The sequence below is a fragment of the Agelaius phoeniceus genome, chromosome 1 (assembly GCF_051311805.1).
Source record: "Agelaius phoeniceus isolate bAgePho1 chromosome 1, bAgePho1.hap1, whole genome shotgun sequence".
Taxonomy (NCBI): Eukaryota; Metazoa; Chordata; class Aves; order Passeriformes; family Icteridae; genus Agelaius; species Agelaius phoeniceus.
In genome coordinates, this window is record NC_135265.1 from 143,119,460 (window position 1) to 143,145,080 (window position 25,621).

Here is a 25,621-nt window from a genome sequence, read left to right on the forward strand (position 1 = left end):
CGGGGCAGCGGCGCCGGGCGGGAGGCGGCGGGCGGAGGGCAGGGCAGGGCAGGGCAGCGCAGGGCGGCCCCGGCCGCAGCGGCTCCTTCCCGGGCCGGGAGCGGCTCCTTCCCGGGTCGCAGCGCCTCCCGGCGGCGGGGCCCACGGCCCGGCCTGCTCGCCATGAACATCGACGTGGAGTTCCACATCCGCCACAACTACCCCTGGGCCCGGCTGCCCGCCAGCGTCAGGCAGGTGCGGGTGCCCGGCTGCCGGCCCGGGGAGCGGCGGGGGGACACGGGGCACTCGGCCCTGCCTGCCCCGGGACAGGGCGGGCGGGCCCGCGGGGCGTGTGGAGCTCTATGGGGCCAGGGGGTTTGGGCTGTGCACGGTCCCTCTGTGGGGAAAGGGGGCTCTGAGTGTGTGCGAGATGTCTGTGGGGAAAAGGGGGTGAGACAACGGTGAGTGCTGTGTGTGAGAGGCGGGGAGTGTGTGTGTGTGTGTGTGTGTGTGTGTGTGGCCTCAGTGAGGAGAGGGGTACATCGGGGTGCCGTGGGCTCCCAGAGGGAGATGTGGGGTCCGCGCTTGGCTTGTGCAGGTGTCAAACAGCCGGGTCAGGTGTCCCTTATGTCACCCCCGAGTTGGGCAGCCGGACCAGGACAGGCGCCCTCGGAGCCTTGTGCAGCCCCGCGTTTCAGTAGGCAGAGAATTGTTTGCTGCAAGTGGCTCATGGAAAAGAAAACCTCATGAAATTTTGATGGCCTGGATTTAATGGGCCTCTGATAGCAAAGAGGAGGTATTGTTTCGAGTTGAGAGGAGGTTCTCGTTCCAAAGTCTTACACTGCTTTAAAGCAGATGCTGTTGAACAATCCCTGCTCTTGCACAGAGGAAGGGTGGAGAGGATGAGTAGTTGCTGCAGGCCACGAGTAATGCAGTTTCTTGAGTTTGAGATTCCAGGAGCCGTAAGAGGAGAATAAATGATGATTTTCTTTACCTGTCCAGCTGAGTGCCATATTGTTGGCTTTGTGATCCAGGATAGAAAATATACTAGTATTTATTGCATTATTTACTTTAATGTACCTTCTGGAATACTGTTTTGTCTGCTTTATTGTTAGTATAGTCCTTAATATTTTTGTCCTTTGAGGAAACACTTGGCTCCCTCTTTGGATATTTAATCAATTCCAGACCTTGTCTCTGATATCAGGTGTTGCTTTTCTAATACCTGATTCTGCAGTTTGTGTGCAGCTTTCTTGTTTATCCCACATGTGCAGTAAAGTACCTTTTTGTTAAAGGATCTCTTTTAATATAAGCACCAATGAAGGAATCAGGAGAGGCAAGAAAAAAACCAAACAACCCAGATCACTTGTTGCAGATGCAGAGTAGAAGAGTAATTTGGGGAATATTAAGGGGATAGTTCTTGAAATAAGGCATCTGAAGCATGAACCAAAGTTCTCTTTTTATCTTCTTTCATGATAGTCAAGTAACGTGCTGTGCTTGTTCCTTAATCTCGTGACCCAGGATCACTTGATAGTTTAACTTCCGCAAAGCTGCAACTTGAGCTGTTTCACGGTGTGGTTTTTTTTGGTGTTAAAAGTTTTTTAGGTGCAGTAAATAAAGCTTCACATCATTCACCATGCTTGTTTGTGCTACACTAGTTCTGGCTAATTTCTCAAGGCTGAATGACACTGACTGCTTGGTAAATGTTTGATGCATCATGTCTGATATGAAAATCAGATGCTCGCTTTTTATCAGAGTGGTACTAGGAAAAAAATGATTGCTTAAATATGCATCCTGTGTAGAGACTTATTTAAAGGTGTTTTTGAACTCATAGAGAGACTAAACATACTGTCGTGTTGAACTGGGGGGCTCCCTGAGCAATGGCAACTGCCTGCATATGTTTCCTCATAAGACACTTTGCAGTGGTTTAACTGCAAGGTGGGGGTTGTGCAAGTCAGTTAAAAGGCCTTTATGTTTTCAAGGGTCTTGGGAACTCCCAGAGGGAATATGAGAGGCAAGTTGTGCTCTACAGCATCCGCAATCAGCTGCGCTACCGGAATAACTTAGGTGAGTAAAGAAGCCAAGTAACTTCTGAGTCCTGCCCCACTCTTCTGTGTGGAAGCTTGTCTCTGCTGTAAAACTGCAAGAGCAAATCCAGTTCAAAGGTCCTTCCTTCCCTGAAAACAAATGCTTCTAAATAATAAAAGCATGAAAAATCCTGACTTTTGAGTCCATTTGACAACTTCTCTAGCTAAGCACTCTTGAAGGCTACAGTGTTGGCAGGTGGAACTGAATTCCTGCTGTAGTTCTGCTGCTGTTTTCCCAGAAATTAAGAGAGGGTTTGTCTAGTTAAGCCTGTCACTAGGTTAGGTGCAGACAGTTATCCTGACTCACAGGAGCTTTTGGCTATGACTTGTTTGCAGACTTTCAATTTAGTTCACATTGACTGAATCCGTTTTTCTTCCCAAAGCAGATAATAATTTCAATAATTAAAAGATAATTTTTGACAAGCTGCATGAGTTCTATCTCAATGGGCCACTTCCTGGTGACCTTTTAAATAAATCTGCTCCTTAAAGTCTCTGAGGCTACTTGTATCATGTGTAGAAATCCTTGAATGCTGAATTCCTTGCACCACTACTTTATTTTACTTGTAGTTTTCTGTCCATTGCCATTATGCTATTTTAACCCTTTGTTGTAACACTGCTTTAAAAAGTTGAACATCATAGAACATTGTAACTTTTTTTCCCCCTGTAGTTAAGCATGTCAAGAAAGATGAACGTAAATATTATGAAGATCTGTTAAAATACAGTCGAGATCATCTCATGTTGTACCCGTATCATTTGTCTGACATCATGGTGAAAGGTCTGAGGGTAACACCGTTTTCCTATTACACAGGGATAATGGAGGTGAGTGCAGTGGGAGGGTGTTGTTCTCCATCTGAAGGTGTTGATAATGGCCCAGTAATGCATACGAGGCAGTGTCAGGTAGTTTTTTTGGTTTTGTTTATGTCTGCCAAGAAGTAAAGAAACAGTAAGGAAAGTTTGTAGGGAACTGCTTTTACCTGCAGTGTTTTCCCTTCTGCCCCATTAGCCTTTCAAGAGCTGGACTTTTGTCATATTGAGCTGGGGTGGGACTCATTCTGAGACCAGACTTTCTCTTTTGATGTCTGAGATTTGTGAGTCTTCACTTAAAACTGTAAATTAAATACCTCATTTCAACCCTATTGGAAACTTTTTGAGAAGCCTGAAGCAGATCTGTTTTTATGAGAACAAGGATGGTTCTGTTTTCTGTCAGCACTCTGGCAACCATTTATTTTTGTTGGATATTTGAAGTGCTTTTATTTTATTTTGTATATAATGATTGCAGACGTAATGGATTAGTTGTTTGTTTATTCTGTTATTACTGTTGGCAATTCTGTGTGCTGGTTTGTTTTTGTGTAAAGAGATACAGGATTTTGTTTGTTAGTCTTTCAAGCCAACATTTTTCTTTGCAAAGCTTACATTAAACAGGAATCTCACATTTAATGTATTCAGCTTACTGTGTAATGATTAATCAAGTAATTGTCAAGTTTGATAAGGTAGCTGACTTCAATAGATCTGTTTAAATTTTATTTCATTCTTAAAGTAAAAATGACAGGCAGAATTTTGGACCTACTTCTCTGAAATGATGACTTTCTTCTTGCAACTTAGATGTTTTATTTTCTTTTTAAGGATATAATGAACAGTGAAAAAAGCTATGATTCTTTACCCAACTTCACTGCTGCTGACTGTAAGTATTACCCAGATGAATTACTGCTTTCAGTGAGTTAGAAATAAGGAGCTTCTGAAGATGGATTTGCAGGCATCTGTTTGCTTAAATATGAGCATGTGAATGAAGGTGTAAAAACATTTAAATAGTGATATTAAGTGTGCCCTTCATATAAAATCTGTCAGTACAGGCAGGACTGGAATTGGGCTGGTTTGAATGCAGATAGGCATGGTGCAAAACCTTGCCTGTGTCCTTGCTTGTCCATTCCTACTTGCCTGCATTTCCTGTTAATGTATATCAGTAAACTGAGCTGCTGGTCCTTTCCTAGTGTGCTTTTCTTGGCACGTGTTGGGCTGAAGGCTTTAGCAGGACACTGAGAGGTGACACTCCTGTGAATTGGCATCAGTGTGGATTGAGGGATGATGTACCAGAAAAGAGAGGCAAGAGGATCTGGTGTTTTATGACACTCTGGATGTGCCAGATATTTTATCTATTACATCTGGGTATGGGATGAGTAGCTTAGGAAAGCAAAAACCTTGAACCTCTGGAGGAGAACAGTGTAAGATCAATAGCATACTCAGAAGTCTTACAGAGCAAAATGTAAACTGATGGCACAGGGATGTTATTAACCTGCCACTGAAATGGTTTCTATAGTTAACACATAATTCCTTGCCTTTGGTATGTATTCATCAAGTTTTTTTTAAGTAAGTAGTCAGGTGAGGAGTAGCCTGCAGATTTTGGAAACAGTTTTAGTTTTAGAAGGATATTCTCAGTTAACTGCTGGTTAGCCTTTGTGTAATGTTCACAGCAGGGAAACAGATGAAGAACTTTCCTCAGCACCATTTTGCTTGTTGGGAATCTAGTGTTAGTCAGGAGTTTGAAGAAAGAGAAGGTTTTCCTGTTTTTGTTTGATTTCTGCTGCCCCCAACAATTCTATTATCTTAGCACAGCTGCAGATTAGTGACTGCAGTGTAATTGACTTAAACTTCCTTAATTAGATTTTTTCATAAATGCTAGTGTTGAACTAGAAGTTGGAGTCAAAGCTGAGACAGAATATGGCTTAAAACTAATGAATAGATTTTTTCTATCTGTTCATGGTTCCTTAATGATCGAAGGCTAGAGATTATGGAATTAAATTTTGATTCAGTTTAACTGAACTATATCTTAATCATATTCCTTAGAAGATTAAATGGCCTTTTGTGTCTCTAGTTCTTGGAGTTCTAATCCAGTGCATGGCATGGGCTTTGTTAAAGGAAAGAAAAACTATTGCTATTAATCTGAAGTTGTTGGTGGGAGTATAGGAGGAAAGGAGTTGTGTTGTTACCTGCTACCCTGTGACTTAAGTGATAGGGTATCTCTTTTTTTCTCCCCCTTAACCTGTACACAGTGAAAGAATGAGGATGGACTATGGAATGAATTTAGCTCCTATAACTGTCCTTTTATTTTGGATAAGAGTAAATAAAAAAGTAATTTAAGAAGAAGGTCTGATTCTTTGAAGAATGTTTAATATATCTTCAGCTTAAACCTGTCTTAAGATAGATAAAACCTTACTTATTTTTCAGGTCTAAGACTTCTTGGCATAGGAAGAAACCAGTATATTGATCTAATGAACCAATGCAGATCTTCAAAAGTAAGTTTGTCTTTAATTTTCCCTCCCTTTTCTTTACCCTTCTGTCCCTCTACCCCATGTTTTTTCATAGGAAATGAAGAATGGAATAATTTTCTGGCCCTGGTCAGTTTAATAGTGTGGCTAATTGAATGTGATGTAGTGTATTGTTATTTTTATTATGTTTCCTTGAGTTAATAAAGAGCTTTTTGGTTTAAAATTAAAGTGCAGTAAAGGAAAAGGTATTAATTACTACTTTTTAATTTTTGTTAATCTTACAGTTTTGGAGCTGTACTTTATAGTACCAGATAACTAATGTCTCCTGGCCACTATAAGCAGGGACAGCTACTGGTTCTGAAAGAATTATTCCATGTTTCTATGTGTGTCATTGAGATCCCAGTTTATTTTGGAACAGTGATCCATCCAGGTGTGAATTCTTACAGTGTGTTTTTCTCTAAGGCAATGTAATGAGTGCACAGACATCCTTGGATATGAACAGCACAGGTGGAAAGCACTCTGATGGTTGATAGAAGTAGAGCCTTTAGTTTGCAACAGTTCCTTCCTTTTTTCAGGGAACTCAGAAGTGCTCTTGCAGTAGCTCCATAGTCCTTTAACTGAAAGTGAGCTTACCAAAATATGCAGCTGATAGTGAACCAAAAAGTAATGACTGTGCAATGAAAGAGAAGCTATTTAGCTCTATAAATAAACTCTATCCTGCAGTTTTTTTTCTTTCATGGATTGCCATTCGCTGTATTTTTTTTAGTTCTGTGCTTATTAAGAATGTTGTGCTTTGTTCCTTAAAGTAAATTAAATATATTCCTAAAATGTGTTTTTTGGAATCACTGAACTTCTTTGAAATAGCCTGTTTCTATACTTGTGCTCTCTTAACTGTTCAAATTAGAAATGTCACAAAGAGTTTAAATTTGTACTTGATCCTACTACGATGGAATAATGTGGATTTTAATTAGCAATACCTACAGTATGGATGAGCTTATGGGAAGATTTAACAATATCAGATGGAATTTTTTTTTCCTTTCTATTTCCATGTGATCTGAGAGAAGAGAGAAACTTTTACTAAGTGACAGCGCTAATAGCATGTGTGTCCAGTCTGTGAATATATTGTACTTAAAAATGGATGTTTATACAGATCAGTTGTTATAAAGGTAAATAAATGTCTTTGCATGTGAAGTGCTCTTTATTACTCTCTCAAATGGACTGTACCACTGCAGAAATTTTTCAGAAGGAAAACTGCCCACGATCTGTTGCCTGTGAAGCCAGTGGAGATCGCTATAGAAGCGTGGTGGGTTGTGCAGGCTGGGTACATCACTGAGGATGACATCAAGGTAGTGTAGGATGGATTGCATCTCTAAATCTGGGTGAATACTGATAGTCCCCCTGAAAGCAGGGGCTTGCCTTCATGTGAAATACACGATTGTGTTACAAATTTGTAGCAACTCTCTTATGAGTATCTTTGAGATTGTAACTAATGGAAATTGTTATGTTTCCTTTGACATGTTCTGCTGTCTCTCCCCTTTGTACTTTCTGCACTATGTACAGTGTAGAGGTGATTTTGTATCAACCAGTCTGTTGTAACTTACGTGCATGATCATATGATTTGTAGGGAACAAGCAACAAAGTATGTTTTGTTAGATTTCATGTTGAAGCCCTGACAGGTCAGCTTTGACTGAATCTTCAGCTTCACTGTATTAAGTATCAGAATGGCAGTGGATTTGATACATATTTTCTTTGTTTCTGTTCTTTGTGTCTGCTTAGTTTTTCATTGTTTGCCCGTAAAAATCTTGTGAGATGAGTTACTGTTTCATTCTCATTCTGCTTTCATTTCTCACAGGTGGTTTTTTTACAGTCATTTCATCTGGATTTATTCTCTTCTCTATAAGTTTTTTATTCTCTTCTATTATTTATTCTCTAGAAGTTTTTTGTTTAGATTAGAACATATTTAAAGCATTGATGGAATCTCTTTTTTGAAATATCTTAGGCTACTCATATTCAGACATCCCAGCAGCCCAGGGTAGTTTTTGAAGCCAATTACTTTGATATTGTAATGGGCCTCTTTTTAGAATGATTCCAATTGTGTGGCTGAACACTGTTTGGAAGTTTTAAAGAGCAAATCTTTTATACTGTGGAGTTTACTTGCCAAATTCTTGTGCAATTAATTTCCTTTCCTAGAGCATACATAAGTTTGTGTGGGAACAAGCTAAAAAATGTAGACACTTTGAACAGGAACTGCAGTAAATTCTTCAGTGCAAATATTTTGGCTAGGAATGTGGGTTACTCCCTGTACTCTTACATTACTTGTGACTGGTTTGAGCCTTAAGTGTTTGGGAGTATTTTGAGTGGCATTAAGTTGCATAGACTCATTCCTACAAGAAACTAATATGATGTTTTTTAACCTAGATTTGTACTACATCAGAGAAGTCTGCTATTGATAAGATAATTGATTCAGGTCCTCAACTTGCTGGTTCCTTAGACTTCAATGTTGTTCACAGTAAGTTTTAATGAACATTTCTGATTTTAGATCTTGCTTAGTAAATTCTAGTAGTGTCTGGAAAATAGGAGAATTGATGTGTTTTAATTTGTATCCTTGCTACCAGGTGTGTGACTTCTGGTCTGAGTAGCCAAACAAAGCCAGCATCTTCAGCTGGCAAAACTAATTGAATATAAAAACCCCACTTCTTGACAATACAGTGATGATGGTGAAAACTAAGTTAACATTTAGGCAGAGATTTGCTTATGATTTTTAAATTGAACTTCTTTAATCTGTGGTCATTTTGCTGTGCTGTCCTGGAAGTACTTGCAGAGTTCCAAGTGTGCTGCATCAGGCTGCAAGTGAGGAACTCTGGTTTAGGGTGACACCTGGTTGGTATTAGGTGTGGTTTATTGATCTGTGCATTGCAAATAAATATTCTACTGGGGAGGCTAATAGGAAAAATTACTTTAAAATTGGAATTGGCTGGTGGGGAAGTCTGCTTTATATCTTCAGTATTTTGAAAAATGCTTTTTTCTTTTTTTCTAATATCTTGTCCTTTTATTTAAAAAGGTTTGTATAACAAAGGATTTATTTACCTTGATGTACCAATATCTGATGACAGCTGTATTGCAGGTAAGTAAATATTTCATGTTATTATACCTATGTTTTCTCAGTTCCTTTCAATCATTCTGTAATTCTCTGTCATTTATTTCAACTTGAATTCTTAGGTTGTATTGAATGCATATTTAGGTAAGATGAGATTCTTTTATGGGAGTCATGGAATGAATTAATAAGTATCCTCCTATAAGTTTGTGATAAAAAGGAAGAATAGCATAGAGAATGGTAGTTACCTTACCAAACATGCATGGGTTTTTGACTTCTTTCCAGACAGATGTAAGGTTTAAGAGATCCCAGTTCTATTATTCATGGGTATTGTCACCTCAATTAGTCACAGACTGTGCCTGGGGACTGTGTAGGAGTTCAGACTAGCACAGCATGTGGGCTGCCCTTTGAGCAGCTTGTTGTGCTGTGAGAGGTCTCAGGGGTTTCTGAATTCACTATAATCTGCAAAGGCATAAGTTGTTTGGAGCTTGGTCATGCACGAGTACCTGACATTTCTGTATAGAGATCATTTAAGTGAAAGTCCTCTAAATACAAGAGACTTACTGCTTAAATAATTGCTCTGGAAGTCTCAGTTCTGGAGTATGTGGGTGGTGGTGTGGGATTTTTCAGAAAAAACCCCACACCTACTTTTTGTCCTACTCCAATCACAGTTGTGATTTAATCTCCATCCACATTATAAAATAATTTTATGGGCTGGACACTGGAAATTATCTGTAGTTGATGAGCTGGAAAGTGCAAGGCTATGATGGAAAGTAGTGTGGCCTTAGTTTCTGTAAGAAAACATGTTGACAAGCATTACTTTCTTAAGGAGTGGGGGAATTTTAAATACCTCATATGCTATCTTCAGATTTTTGTTCTTTGTGCCTGAGAAATTCTCAAAATTGCAAATGCCATGAAAACTAAAGCGTAAACTAATTTTTCTCTTTTAGTACAGTTTCAGTTCAATAAACTGAGTTACAAGTTTGTAATTTTGATGATAAATCTTATTTCAGTGCCACCACTCGAAGGTTTTGTGATGAACAGAGTGCAAGGTGATTACTTTGAAACACTACTGTACAAGATATTTGTTTCAATAGATGAACATACTAATGTGGCAGAGGTAAGTAAAACTTGACCTGTGTCTGGCAGATAGGAATACTTGACAATGGCCCAAAACACGCTGCTAAAAATACTGAGAGATACTGGTTGATATACAGTGGTTTCATTTACACATACTGCCAGGCTTAAGATGCACCCTGTAGCTTCTATAGTGCTTTGATCTTGAAGGAGTACCTTCAGTTCAGTGAAACAATTGCATTAGCTGGAATGAATTTATTCAGAGTTGACTAAAGTAGGCTTTTATGTAAGTTAGAACTGGAACAAAGTCTGTTTTGCTAATGTGAGAAAAGTTCAAGTAATTTTTTCTTTGGCAGTGAAAGCACACAGGGTGTTGGCTTAAAATAGGAATGTAGCTTTTGCATAAGCATAGTTTGAGTATGAGAAATATGTTTCCATAAGATCTTCTCAAAACTTGCTGAATACATATCTGAAAAATACCCATTAAATATATCCAGGATTTGTTTTCCTCATTGCCTGTCTTCTGACATACGTGACTAACCTAAAATGATATATACAAGGTTAGCCTAGAAATTACTAAGTGGAAGATAGCCTCATATTTCTTCTGTATGCTTTCAAGTGGGACAGTTATGAGGCTTCATGCTCTTTTTTTATAATCTTTGATGCAGACAAAATTGTTTCTACCAGTATAGGCTGGGTTTAGAAGTAAGACCAATAAAAAGATGCTAAATCTCACAAATAGTGATTTCCTGCCCTGTCAATACTGTATTGCTGACTGGTCTTCTTGTCTTTTTATATTTTTAAGTTGGCAAACGTGTTAGAGATTGACTTATCTTTAGTAAAGGTATGTATGTACAATGCATTTGTTTAACTGGATACAGAAAGTTCACTGTCTTGCAGCCTTGGTTTCCTAGAGCAGCTCCTTATTCTGTGTGTGTGTGTTCTGCAGAATGCTGTGTCCATGTATTGTCGGTTAGGCTTTGCTCATAAAAAAGGCCAAGTAATAAACCTGGATAATCTTCATCCATCATGGAAGAATGTTCCTTCTGTAAACAGACTGAAGTAAGTGTCTTTACTTTTTCTTAGGCTTATTTTCTCATTGAAGGGAAAACTTAGAACATCTGTTTTTAAAGCTGTTGGTTGCTTTCTAAGACTTCTGGAATAACAAGTCTCACTTGGCTTTCTAATGTGTATAAAGACAAGAATACATGATCCTCATGTTCATCTGAGGATGAGGAATGGCAATTCAGCCTGTAAGTTCAGAGTGCTCCATTTGGTGCTGTTACTTAGTGCTGGCTTTTTGACCTTTAGGTACCTAGCTACTCAGATGCCAGCAGATGAATGTATTTGTTTTAGACTCCTGGGACCAGAAATAACAGCTGTCAGTGTGCTATTATAGAGGCTGTGGCTCTTGGCACTGCTGGCAGTAAATATTTGCATAGAGTTTGCTTGTTTGCTTCAGGACCCATTGCAATTCTGTCAGTGACACTCTCACCTAAGTGTGCATCTATATCACTTCCCAGGAAAGTGCTGTTAGTACCAGTCAACAGAGTTCTCCAAGTTGAAATGCCAAGTTGCATTCATTAAGAATTGTTAGGTGCTTTTAGTTCAATATCTGCTAAGCCATTTGAAATTACTGCTATGCACGTTTTTAATGCTTTTTCAGACTGTGAGAACTGAGTGGATGAGATTTTTTTCCATTGGATTTTTCAATGATGGTGGTTTGATTTTTAAGATTTTTTCACAGTCTGATATTTCCAGCTCCCCAAATAAACCTTTGTGCTGAAGCTAAAGCAGGACCTGGAGGGACACTAAACTTGACTGATTTAGGGCTTGGACATTGAAAGGCATGTGTTGGGTATGCCTGTGCATGGACTACTAGCACTGGAAGGCAGAGATACTTCTCTGGTGCTGCAGTGACCGATAGATGTGGATTTTAATTCACATTAATAGGAGTACTTTGGATCCTCAAAAGATGCTGCTTTCATGGGACAGTGGGGAAAACAGAAGTCCTATACAGGAAGCTGGGTCATCAGCCACAGATACAGATACCAACAGTCAAGATGATCCAGGTTAGCACTAACAGTAAATTTTAATAAATTAGGATCAATTATTTTTGCGTTTATAGAGTGGTGTAGGCTGTAAAGAGGTCTAGAAACAAGAGAAACACAGATTATGTAGATCCTTTTGTCACATGGACTGCTCAGTGGGGGAGGTGGTGTCTACTTCTTGGTTTAAGAGTTTTCAGCTAAATAACTTCTTTTTGAAGATGAGACTGATCTGTATTGTGGATATAAACTTGACACAAAGATACCAACTTCTGAATTAAGCTAATCAGTAGTTTAGTAGTAATAAGGGAATTTTCGTTTACTTTGTATATTTTTCCTTTTTTTTTCCTTAATGGTGCTATTTTTAAATAAAACAAGTGTAATAATCTACTTCCTTTTTGTTTTCTATTAGCTGAAACAGCCAGTGTGAGCAGCCTGAACCTGTCCAGTGGACACACAAAGCGCATTGCCTTCCTGTTTGATTCTACTCTCACTGCCTTTTTAATGATGGGAAATCTCTCACCAGTATGTCCAAATTATTTGATGTATTATGCCAAGAATAAATATGCAAAGCTTTAAATTACTTTGACATCAATATAATACTGCTTTATTTTAAAAAATAAATACTAAAAAAATCTTCTGTATTATTTGTCAAGGGGTGATTTTGTTTAGCACAACTTCTACTTGCCCATTCTGTTCTCAAAGAAGACAGTTTTGTTTTGTTGTTTCAGAACTTGAAAAGTCATGCAGTCACTATGTTTGAAGTTGGAAAACTATCAGATGAGAGTCTTGACAGCTTCTTGGTGGAGCTAGAAAAGGTAAATTGTTACATGTTTGACAAAATGCTTTTTCAGCACTTAAAGTGTTAAAGGGGCCAACTTCACCTTCTAAAGATAATTCTAGAAGGACAACTATAGAATCATGTAGAAGTGCTATTAATTGCTGTATCATTTCATACCAGTCAGGATGACTGGATACTTCTGTCCTTTACCTAAAGAGTGAGTCATGGTTCTGATCTGTCTTTGTGTACTTTTTGACTATTCCACTAGCATGGCCAAGACCTGCTTTTCATTTAATACTTGCTGTAGATCACCTTTGCATAAAACCTGCAGGGTTATTACTCAGTTACAAAAATGTAGAATGCTAATTTGTTCATCTTTCTTTCCGTGTGATTGGTTCTTTTGTGAACAACCTGCCAGCTGCATTTGTTTTGTTTCTTGTTCAGGTTCAGAGCACAGGGGAGGGGGAAGCACAGCGATACTTTGACCACGCCCTTACACTGAGGAACACGATCCTGTTCCTGCGGCACAATAAAGACCTGGGCGCGCAGGCTGTGCAGCCTGATCAGCCAAACAATGGTACTGTCAGCACATCTGCAAATCCTACATTGGTTTACTTACCTGCTATGGACACAGCTTTCTGCCCTTGCTGCTCTTGTAGCAGTCAGTATCCTACTTGTTTAAGTATTTTGGAATATTTTTCGTCATCCTTTGAGCCTGTGTTACTGGGTTTGACAGTATTGAATGACAGATTTGATTGCCAGGGCTTGCACTGAAGATCCAGAGCAACAGATTAAAGCATAATAAAGGCAAGACAAGCTGAACTTGAAAGAGAGATTGTTTCAAATCACATGCTTCTGAAAGCCATATAGAAGAGTCAGGTGTTCTGTCAAATAAACATTTTTCAAGCCATGAAAAGGAATGTATTCTTCTAACAGGAACAATTTTTTTAGGTTTTTCTTTTAAAACTAAGTTAATTTTTTCAGTATCTCTGTGTTTATTTCCTGTGTTCAGTTAGTTGGTGAGGAATTAGTTCAGTGTCAGCCCTCATACCTAGAATTGCTAAAATTTTGTACAGATTTATTAAAATTAGCCCAATTGTTTAAAACTTCATTGTGGGAAATGCTGTATTCATGGCTTAGCAGAGGATAGAAAATCTGAAATCATAGTTTCTGTTTGTGTGTTCCATTTTAAATTATAATTTAAGAATCTTGTGTTTGAACATAGGGTTCCCCTTGGACCTGTTACGATGTGAGAGTTTGCTTGGTTTGGATCCAGCTACCTGCAGCAGAGTTCTCAACAAAAATTACACTCTGCTGGTTTCCATGGCACCACTCACCAATGAAATTCGACCTATTAGCAGCTGTACACCCCAGGTGAAAAAATCTGTCAGATGTACCTTTTAAAGTGACAAAATCATTAATATGTAGTATATCACTGTAATGAATCTAATAAAAGAAAAATTGAGTTGAGGAAAAATGTGAATATTTAGTAAATTAACTCTGTTTAACTTACTAAGAGTTTTTCTGTTCAAGTTAGAGCCAGTGACAGATATTTTGTTCTTGAATTTAGAATCACAGAAAATACATTACAGTCAGTGAAGACTCTTGTGTCACTGGACTGAGTACCTAGAATATAGTTAGTGGAGAGTAATACATTTGTATTTCAGTGCTCAAAAACTAGATTTGTATTTCTTTTAAACTGTTTCTTCTTAAATTAAATCTGTATGAGTGATGGTTGCAATCTGAAGTTATTTATAAATTCTTGAATGATCTCTCTTCAGCATATTGGGCCTGCAATACCAGAAGTCAGTTCAGTTTGGTTCAAGCTGTATATATACCATATAACTGGACAAGGACCACCCTCCCTGTTGCTCTCTAAAGGAACACGTCTTCGAAAACTCCCAGACGTTTTTCAGGTAGTCTGTGTGTGGATTTACTCTCCCTTCCTTCTCCAAGTGTTTCAAAGATATCCTGTATGCTATTTAGAGAAAACAGGTGAAGTCAGAGGTACAGTTCATTGTAGATGTTCCTTTTCTAGAAGCAAGTTTTGTGCAGCATCTTGATTTGTTTTCTTTTGAAGTTCTGATAAAGGAATGCTGCTTCTATCTCTCCCTTTGTTAGAGTGTGACTCCAGTATATTTAATGCCACCCCTTTCAAGTTAAGTGTAAAATGTGGCACTGCTGTCTTAATAATTGAGGTTTGTTAGCCCATCCATAGAGGGTGTTAGAAAAATGTAGAAGAGCTGTGTGGAAAGATGGAGACCTAGCATATTGTGCTTTTTTCCTAGCATTGTGCAAGAAACATCACTTCTACATACAATTCTTCCTGGTTTAGAAGATGGCTAACATGATCACTTCCAGTTTGTCCAAATCTGTGCTGGAGACTTTGGAGTTATTGGGTGTAATTGTTCCTACAATTTTAATGACAGAATAATTTAATAAACGTTGCGTTAGGTTGGAAAAAAAGGCTTCCTAGCCCCATAGCCTGACTTGTAGCAGTGTCTGGCAGCAGGGAGAAGCAGCACATTATGTAATACTTCCTTTTAAGACATTTCCACTCTCCTGCATGTTCTGGTCTTGATCTCCCTGGCTGCATGTGATTCTCTGTACACAGAGATTGTGACTGGAATTGTTGGCTCTGCACTGATGTGTTGATTTCCTCAATTCCTTCCAGCCTGGAATCTACCTAACTTTTTATCATCCATAGAGTGCTTTGGCAAGGAGTCCCACAAAACAGCACAGGTGATCAACTTCTGCCTGAAAGATCTCAGATGCTGCCTTCTTTCATTCTGAGACACTAGTAAAGACAAATGTAGCACAAAGGAGCACTGCTGGGTATTCTCTATACTAGACAAATGTAGGTGGAAGTGGCCATGACAGCTTCTAATCTTGCCTGAACCAAAAAATCTTTGCATCTATTGACTTTGCTTTGGAATGCTGTGGGCATTTAGCAGTGTTTGGGTATTGCTGTTCACAGTGGAATTTGTAAAATAGTATTGTTTAATTTTATAAGTGCAGAGAGGCCTCTGAAGTTTTCATCTCACTTTTTTCATCCTGTAGATACATGAGGAACTAAATGTTTTAGAAAGGTTTGGAGACATTCAGAGAGGGAGTGCATTCTTTGGTGTACCCATATCAGCAGTCCTCTCTAGCATTAGGATTTGTAGATTGCACTCAAACCTTTCATGTGTCCCTTCCCTTTATGATTTCAAAAGTTTTGTAGATTACCTGTATTTCTAAGATTTACTGTAGGATCACATAGGATTAAGTGAATCGAGTCTTCTAGAGCAGAAAGCATTTTCTAAGGCCATTGGTGATGACCTTGATTCAAACCCTGGTTTGTCATTAGTTTAAACCACTTGTACATGTATGGACTGTGCACTTTTGTTAGTAAAGAAGCATTCAGCGTGGTAGCCTTGGAAAACTTCAAAATACTGCATGAATTTCAGTGTGCTGACAGGACAGATTTTCTTCATCTAAATGATCTCCCAGTCTGGATATTTTTTTCCTCTATGGGAATATGAGTGCTTCTCTCCTGCTGCTGTTCTGTAACCTCATTTTCTTAGGGAATTGTCAAGATTTCTGGAAATCTTATGGAGATGCAGTGGAACTCAATCCTGAAAACTGAGAAACTAGGAAGTTATTTGTGGTTTTGTCTTCCTGTTCCCAACCCTGTCCTTGATAGATATTTTGGGGATTGATTTATCTTTGTTCTTTGCTGATAGTGTTAGTTTATCCAGCTTATATTTTGCTTTTAAATTTATATGGGATTATATTCATCTCCTGTTTGCTAGAAGGCTGCTGCAATGGCCACATACATTTACAGGATTTGGTGACAGATACTTCCTGTCCAAAAGAGCATTTTAACTTTGAGGTTGGAAAACCTCAAGATCTCAAAGGTCTTTACCAAGAATACAAACATGAGTGATTATTGGTTACAAGTAGAGCACTGTAGAGCTGTAATTACCTATAACAACCTCCTAGTTGTAATGATATGCTAATGCCTAGCTCTAATATTTCACTTTATATGCTTGGATAATTCATTACTACTACACACACTCTTAATTTCTCTCTTCCAGGGTTATGATCGCTTACTAATAACGTCTTGGGGTCACGACCCAGGAGTAGTTCCTACTTCAAATGTGCTCACAATGTTGAATGATGCTTTAACTCATTCTGCTGTTCTAATTCAGGTACAGAGTGCTCTGTATAAATGATGAAAACCTGCATAATTTTTTGAGTTAATCTGTTCTGTGGTAGAGGATATTTACAATGTAGAAGAGCTACACTTTTGCCAAGAGCCAAAAAATACATTTAACTTTGTAGGCAGTGCTGCTGTGATTCAGTGGTGGTTAAGACACAGGTTTTGAACTGAATTCACAATATGTATGTGTTATTGTATTATGGGCAAGCATAATCAGTTTTGGTAGCTAAAGTAGGGGAGATAGTAAACTGGGATGAAAGTGAAGAGTCCACAAGGGTTTTAGAGAGCAGTGACTGGTATTATGAACTGTTATTTAACAAATACAGCTTTTCAGACTGCTTGGTATTTGGCTCTTACAGTAAATTATGAACAAAACATGCTGTTTATCACAAGCAGAATAAGTTGGGTTTTTCTGTTTGGAAGAATTAAAATTGTTTCCTTATCAATTTCTTTGGTTCAGCTGAACTCTCAGAATTAATAATTTAAATAAATAGATGTTTAATATTGTAGCAAACATAAAATTACATGTTCTCAAAGGCCAGCTTGTAAGCAGCCTGTGACTGCTGAAAAATGTTCTGTATGCAGGAGTGGGAAGTCCCCTTTGCTCCAGAAGTGCTCAGCCTTTTGAAAATATTTTTATAGCCAGTAATTGGAGAGAAAAATTATTCCTCTTCAATGAAACTTTACCTCACTGTGTTTACCACATGCATTTTAAGAGCAAAGGTGGGGTACTTCAATTATTTCAGCTGAGCAAGATGTTTAATGCAAAAATACCTCTATTAGTTTGTTTCATGAGCTTGGGTGCTACTCCTTAAAAGGGAGCACAATTAGGACTGAGCTAAGCTGATGAGTAATTTTTCTGTTCCTAATTTAATTTCTTGATGTTCAGGGTCATGGCATGCATGGAATGGGAGAAACAATGCACATACCTTTCCCTTTTGATGAAGCTGAGCAACAGGGAGGTAATGGATCATCTTCTGTGTAATTTCTGCATTACATTGCACATCTGTTGCACATCACCTTCTTTCAATAAGGTTGCAATAATCCTTTTCAAACAATTTTGTTGATCTTATGAGTCATATGAGAAAACGGAAAGTTTTAAATGGTTGACAAGTCTGTTCTGATCTTAGACATAGGACCTTCCCCTTTCTATCTTCTCTGACTTCATTAGAATGTGTTTTCTGGCCTCACTTATTTCCTAACACAGATGTAAAGAATTATTAACTAGCATATTTATTAACTGCATAAGTAATTCTTTTATAGGTAATATTATATTGAGCATTTCTTAACTGTAAGACAGGTGAGGCCAAAACTGAACAAACTTACCTTGATTATTAGCACCAGAAACCTACTATGGTGGTTTTTTCCTCAGAAAAAGTTTTGCTAGCAAAATCTATTCCTTCAAAGTCTGCCTAGCTCAACTGATTTTGAAAGGCAGGAATTAATAAGTTCTTACTACTCCTTGGTGAAAAGGAGAGAAGCTTTTCATAGTTGAGGCAATAACCTCTCCAAGTGAGGGCAGTCATAAAATATGAATTTCCAGGTACAAAATCTAAAATTATTTAGGCCACCACTTAGAAAAGTCTGGGCCAAGTAGAAGTAAAACTAACTTCCTAATTTAGTTTTTACTAGGTTCAAAATTTGTTACTATTATATATGCTGTCTCTGATATGTCTGGTTTTTCATCTAGTATGAAGTTGGAAGAAACCCCGAAGTTAGAATCTCTCAAGTTTTGACATGAACAACTCGGTGTTGAAATTTCTTGTTAAGCTCTAATGCTGTATTCTGATTCTTCAGAATTCCAGCTATGTGAGGCATGTATCATGCATTGCATCTGCCATAAAAGACTCTGGCACTGAAAGAGCTGGACCCCTGATTCCTAGCTGAACCTTGCCATTTCTGCTGTCTGTGTAGGAGAGAGATTATCTTTGTTTGTATTTTTTTCTCCTTGGCTCTCTTACTATACTATAAAATACCACCTCATGCTTGGTGTTATCCATATCTAACAATGTGATCACTAAGATGGAGCAGGAAAAAGCAGGAAAACAAGCAGGAAAAATCCAAATAAAAAACTTACCCTGGCCTAGAGAAGAACCACATGGTTGTGGGGAGGCCTCTTCTAAAGTACACTGGAATATGTTTTGTTTCCTCCTTAGACTTCTCTCGTGTGAACATGGGCATTCATACAGCTTTAAAAATACTGAGAAACAAAGTGGACTTGCAGCATTTTTGTGGCTATGTCACAATGTTGAATCCTTCAAGTCAACATGCTAACAGAAAGCTGAGTGATGCTTCTGATGGAAGAGGTTGGTTACCAGTAATTGTCTTTTTTGTCTGTGTCCCCTTAATTTCACATACAGTCACTTGAGCAAAGGATTAAATTCTTTGATTTGTAACTTTACAATATACTATCCAACACAGATAGGAACTAATTTTGAGTGTAAATCTATTGGCAGCAGGCTTACTTCCTAATTCTTCTTTAAGACTGGCTCAGAAATACCAAATACAGATTGGTAAATGACTGAACTATAACAGTCAATAAAGGGAAGAAATACTTTTTTTAATTATAAAAAAATAAATTGTAACATTTTTATATGCCAGAGTTTAAACTTTCATAAGTGCTGAGGATCCCTAAATAACTCTTCAGTCCCAAAATGAGTCCATCCCTATGTTTCTCCCTATACCTTCTTCCAGTTTTATAGCTTTATAGGCCTTGGGTAAAGGTAACTAAGCTTCTATTCATGTGCATGTTTATGTGAGAATGACTTTGCCTTTAGGAGAGACTGAACTGGCATCAGGATCTGATGTAAATGGGAGCACAGAATCATTTGAGATGGTAATAGAAGAACCCTCGATGGATTCTGCAGTCAGGCAAAGCCTTGAAGGTAAAAACATGACAAATGGCTTGTACTAAATATTACCTTGTTTTTAAGGATGTGAATTCATTGTTTGATTATTCTCTGGGACAAGTCCAATGCAAAATTTCTCCTCAGATTCCCTTAAATATTTGAGCAGTTCAGTAAATGAGCTGTCTTTAAAAAGCATGAGCTGTCTAGGGAACCAGACATTTTTGACCCCAGAATGAGCTTTCTTGCTTTCTTTTTCTTACTCTTTGGTTATCTCTTGTTCTTTTTGTAGTACCCACAACTGAACTGGAATGGGTTCCCCTGGAATTATGCTTTGGCATTCCACTTTTCAGTTCTGAATTGAATCAGAAAGTCTGCAGAAAAATTGCCACTCACGGATTATGTAGAAAAGAAAGGTGAGCTGTAATTTATTGGTTGCAGGTTTAACAGATGGTGTGTCTGGAGCTTCTGCAAAAAGAGATATCTACAACTCAATGACTATAAACCAGAACTGAGCTATGTTTATAGAGTAGCTAATTCTGATGTGTAAGGGAGGTTTTTTTGGCTCATAGATGTGTACAACTAGTCTTCACTTGTGGTAAGACTAAGATTAGGCTTTTTTTTAATAGTTTCTGTAAAGCAAAAATTAATTCTTTGTTGCAAACTGTCTGTAGGCAGATCAGGAAAAGAGTAAATAGGGGTGCCTTCCTACTCATATTCCTCTCCTAGCCTAGCACAGGCTTTTTTTCCTCCTCCTAACTGTTCTAGAATGGGGGAGGAGAGCTTGCTGGTAATGCTTTGATATAAAATGCATTTAGCTCTTAGGGAAATTTTCTTTACAGTTGGTATCATGGCTTAGTCATTGCTTAGCATCCAGCTATCTAATGCTTTTTACTGCAGCTTTTCTTTATGAAAGATTATTCTTTCAACAATGGGATTTTGGGGTTTGTTTGTTTTGTGAAGGATTTGGTGGGGCTTTTTGTGGATTTTTGTGGCTTTTTTTTTCCCTAAGGCACAGTTCTGGAAATCAAAAGTAAGGCCGCTTGAAAAGAAGGCTTAAGGCTGTTATTATAGTGGTTGACCTGCTTTTAGCAGGGTGTCACTAATAAACTTCTTAAAAGTCATGTTAGCAGACTCTCCTGGATAGGAATGAGTCTATTATATTACTTATTTTACATAAAATAATATTTTTCAATTGCAGTAGTTTCATTTTATTCAGTGTAAATGGTATGGAAAATAGCTTTTACCTGACTATATGTGAGAAAGCTTTTGTCACATGATGTTAGATACTGCTGGAGTTATTTGTGAGCAAGTTATTACAGGGGTATTTCACTGGTAAAAAATTGTGTACCTTGACCATAGCTTATTTTCTTTTGTTTTTTACAGCCTTCAAAAACTCCTACATTCCAGTAGAAAGCTGTCTCTTCAGGTCCTTAATTTTGTTCATTCATTCCAGGTAAGGAGCAATAATCCAGATGTTAATTGTTCTGTATGACCTATCACCCTTTCTGCCCTCTTACTTGCCTTTCTTGGGTGTATGAAAACATACATGGTTTGTTTTATTTGCCTTTTCTTTAAATTATGACTGTATTAAGCACTCAAGAACTATTTGAAAGACAAAAGAAGTACTTCCCTATCCCTTTTTTAGCCTCATTTAAAACTTGACTCAACTCTATGGTTGCTTCCACTGCATAATTATTTTAATTGTTTTTTATGGCACTTGCTCAGCAAAGTTGTCCTTCACTCCTCTGTTGTAACAGAGCCTACTCTGGTGGTTATGTGGTGGCTGCTTGGATATTTGGAGAGATTTACTGAAAAGCAGGGAGATGCTAAATGTATCTGCCTCTCAAATCAATGTTTCCATATTAAAAAACAAAATATATTAACATGGATTTCGTGCCAGTTACTTTTGTACTTGTCCTAAGATCCTCTAGACCTTAGTGTTCAATGAGTGTAAATATGTAAAACTACAGACTGTGGAAGGATATTTTAGGAGTGTAGGTAGGAAATAGGGATCTTCTGTAGTAAGCAAAGAGGAATGTCAGGTCTGCAGCCTGCTCTAATTCTGCATGGAAGCAAGCCATGTGTAACATGGAATCTGCTTAGGTGCTCTGTATTATGATACTTTTTCTCTAAAACTCTGTTTTCAATAAGATAATGAATTTGCAGGTTACTTAACCAGTTAGTGTTATGGATGGTGTCACCCTGAGACTGTTTCCTGATGAGAATGTTAGAGATTCCCAGTAAGTTTGAAGCCCTGAAACCAACTGTCAGTCTCAAGTGGCTCCTGTCCTAATGTGTTAGATGTTATCTCTGAGATACACTTTCTAGATGATGTCCATAGAAAGGGAAAAAAAAGGTGCTGCTGTGAGTTTTAGGATGAGAAAACCAAACTTCTGGGAAATGATACCCCTCAGCATAAGCTCAAGTAATTTCCTCCCAATATGTGTATCCATCTTAGCATGGTACAGGATAAATAGCAGTCTGATAGATGTCCTGAAGATTTTAGAGCTTTCCATTCATTTTTTCTAGGTCTTCAGTTTTAAGTCTCAAGCTTCTCTGAAGGTTTCTTGAAAACCAAATCTTGCACGGAAAGATGCAGCTGAGGCATCTGTATACTTACTTTATTTTGTTTATTCTGTTTTTACTTTCATAATTATTTGGTATTCACTGAATTATAGTAACACACTTTGGAAACTCAGAGTGTATTTGCAGATTAGATTAACCTGTCATATTCTGTTTTTAAGACACAGTTTTTTGTTTTGCTTTTAGGAAGGAATCTCAACGCTGGATCAGCTCCATGATGCTGGTTCTTCAAGTTCACTTCTGCAGCCAATTTCTGCAGACATGGGTGTTCCTCTTCCTGCCAAGAATCTCATGTTCAAGGAAGGTGTTTTATCTGAATGGAATGGATGGGCCCCTTCCTCAGTTCTTTTCAACCACACCTAGGGAACAGGTCAAATAGAGGTTCTTGTGTATTGATCACTAAATGCCTTTCTTCTATTATGGTTAATTCCTAGTGCCAACCACTAAGAAGTGTATGCTGCTGCTGCAGCATAACCCGTGTAAAAATAGTGTTACAAAATGTGTTGTGTTGCAGTACTGGAGAAGTACTTAAACTGTCTAGAACTTGTTACTCATTACTGCATATCTTGCTGCAACAGAGAGCTTTTTAGCTGTCAGCACTATTTTTATCTTGAGACAATCTTTCTTTTATAACTAAACATGCCCTTTCTAGGCTTTCTGATGATTGTTAAATTTCTATGCTGTCACCACAAAATTGCAATAGTAGTTTTCTATGTTCGTTACTCAGACATAAATTCTGTTTAGTTTTGTACTGTATTACTGAAATTTTTTCTGTAAAAAGGTAAGAGATTTGGCTCTTCCTCTGAGAGCTCAGTGATACCAACTGATTAAATAAAAATATCATGATGATATGGGGCATTAAGGATTGTTGAATTCTGTAGTTCAGCCTAATGGTGGGGCCTTGACAAATCATACAGTGGAAGGAAGAGGCTGAGTTAGTGCAGACTCAGTGTCCTGCTGATGACCTAAGGCCACTTTGAAGATGAGTGGTGCACTTCCATCTCTGTCAGTATTTGGTGGAGGTATGGAATTGTGGAAGATCTGAGGTGGTTATCTCTGCAGAGTTCTCAAAGATAGTGGATTCATCCTCCTCTTGGTGTGAAACCAGGAGTGTCTGAAATTTGATCCCACTGGGAGACTTTGGCTGTAATTTGAAGCTGGTGATGATTCCTGTGGGAAATTCCTGTTGTCATAAAGTGAGTTTAAAGTAGATAACTAGTTCTGTCCTGTTGATTAATGTTTGAAAGAACAGAGCTCTTGATTTTTCACATCAGTTGTTAGCAAAGGAAGATAAGAGCAGAGGATGTGAAGACAGAAAATCCAGTGAATCTGTGTTCCTTGAACTATTAGCTGTTGATCATGAAAAAAAATTAACAGTAAGCTTTTTCATCTAAAATCATGTTCTGGCTCTGTTTGTAGGGGATGACTTTATGTAGCATGACTTTGTTTATATTAGGTATTAACAACTTTTTGCCAGCTTAAAAAATTCTGTTCCATCAAGCACACAAGGAGGACAAGCAATGTAGTTTGTGAAGACTTCTCTGCTAGCTCCCTTCTTTACTAGAACTGCCTTGTTTTAAATAGTCATAACTAAAAATGAGACTTAATCATCCTGTCATTACTGTCCTGCAATACAGAGTGGGTCAAGGATCTGTGGCACAGATGGTGCTGAACAGCAGCAAGGTGAAAAGGGCAACATTTGGGTTTGTATCCTGTTCTGCATTAAAAAAGCATGTCAAAAGCTTGAAGAGGACAAATGTACAAATGTATAGGATAATGCAGTGACTTAATTTACAACTGTGAAGATCCCATTCTTTTTCACTGGCTTTGTGTACATTCCTGAAGTGTAAGCATAGGACTTGTGCTCTAAGAAACTGGAAAACTGTAGTGCTTCAGTTTGCTCAGTGCTGCTTTCTTACATCAGTTTTGTTCTGGAATTTTACCAGCAATAGCTGAACTTAGCATTCTGCATATATCACAGTTACATCACCCATATAAAGTTGATAATTTACACTACTGTGACTTTTTGTACTGGACATACATACTCTCTATAGCGGTTTTTAAGTTGCCTTATTTCCTCCAAAGTAAATTGAAGAGGAATTGGATGTCAATCTGCTATAAATGGCTGAGAAAACCTTTACTGTGAGAACTGTTACATGGAGATGAAGCCAAGACCTGGCACTGTAGAGGAATTCAGCAGTAGTGATGGCTTACACTTCCAGGGCTATAGGTGTTACTTTAAGTGCGACTGTGAGCTGCAGTAGGTGAGCTAGTTTGCTGTATTGTATTAAATTTTGCCATGCACTATCCATGTATGTAAAGTGAAGATAGTGCAAGTTGTATGAAAGTTTGAAAATAGATGAAAACTTACTGTTCTCACTGCATATTCTTCAGTGTTGCTAAGTGAAGGATATTATCCTTTGTTACTAGGTTGTCTAAAGTAAAGTTTCTCAATAAAAGTAGTCTGCTCCTCAGAGTTGGTTAATACCCATAAATCTTACAGTTAATGGTGAGAATTCCAGATGTGTTGCAGTTTGTTAGAACTCAAGCCACTCTTACTTAGGGGCTTCAACACTAGTTTAGGAGCTTAAATATTCAAATCTGCATATCTGAAGTTTACTGAATAAATTGTAACCAAAGAAGTCTATTGAAATTCCTGAAACTCTATTACAGCAACAGTGATTGGGATGGTCAAGAGGCTTCAAACTTATGTGACTTTTGTTTTAAATATGGTGTAAAAACCCAACAGGTCTCAAAGATCTTCATACCAAAAGAATCTATTTTATATTGTATTGCAAATAAAGACAAATTAAATCAATTTCTTTTCTTCAGGTAGTTTTATTGACTGGGGGAAAAAAATCACATGCATTACACATTGTAGAGCTGTTTTAAGTTTCTGTTTCAGCAAGATTTTTAGCTTGAAGAAGACAGTTTGGCTTTGTGCTCTGGCACAACCCAAGTAGTATTGAAGCTAGATGGATATACCTGAAGATGTTCAGGAGCCAGCTAAGAAGTGTGTTACGTTTGTTTTCAGGTTTTTTTGATCATGATTTATTGCACTTTTTTCCTTCATTGTTTTCAGATTTTCCCTTACTTTCTTGTTCAGTGTTTCAAATGGTTTGTATTTTGGAAGTTTTAAGTACAACTGTAACTGAATACAGTTGTGCTCTTCTAGTGTGACATTGTTAATATTATACATTGAATTGTACAAAGTCTGTGTTCAATTAAATTATTGACACATGTAACAAATGTTTACAAATAAACTGTGGTGTAGGTCAAACCATGTGCAGAATCCTTCTCATGCAGCAGTTTTATTCTTGGGCACAGTCATGTCCCTCTGTCACTGCAGTGCTCAGGCCCACCAAATGTCATTTAGCATCCTTCCCCAGTACACCTGCAGTTCTGCAGAGATGCAGTTTCCCCAGTGCAAAGCCTCTGTTCTGGGGTCATCTTTCCCAGCCAGGTACTTGTCCTTCCCCTTCTCCTCAGAGGCTGAGAGCATTGTGCATGCTGCCCTCAGCCAAACCTAAACCTGTAGTTTTGGATTTTTGGGTATTTGAAGGCACTTGTGCACGTGGTGCCTTACCTGTTTGCATTGGCTAAAGACATTTTTGACTAGGAACTTGAAAAAAATGAGACAAAAATTGTTTATGTGAGGT

The 25,621-nt window shown here is 38.1% G+C and overlaps 1 protein-coding gene across 1 annotated transcript; it reads left to right on the plus strand.

Annotated features, from left to right (window-relative positions):
* Window positions 1-25,242, plus strand: FAM91A1 (family with sequence similarity 91 member A1). Its single transcript, XM_054641109.2, has 24 exons — window positions 1-234; window positions 1,959-2,043; window positions 2,731-2,882; window positions 3,687-3,744; window positions 5,286-5,353; window positions 6,559-6,672; window positions 7,745-7,835; window positions 8,388-8,450; window positions 9,434-9,540; window positions 10,303-10,341; window positions 10,447-10,559; window positions 11,451-11,569; window positions 11,958-12,070; window positions 12,277-12,363; window positions 12,771-12,903; window positions 13,552-13,700; window positions 14,108-14,242; window positions 16,406-16,519; window positions 17,420-17,492; window positions 18,687-18,836; window positions 19,308-19,415; window positions 19,669-19,792; window positions 20,763-20,832; window positions 22,149-25,242. The coding sequence occupies exons 1-24, from the start codon at window positions 163-165 to the stop codon at window positions 22,323-22,325; spliced, it is 2,514 nt and encodes an 837-aa protein (XP_054497084.1). The 5' UTR covers window positions 1-162; the 3' UTR covers window positions 22,326-25,242.
* The last annotated feature ends 379 nt before the right edge of the window (window positions 25,243-25,621 follow it).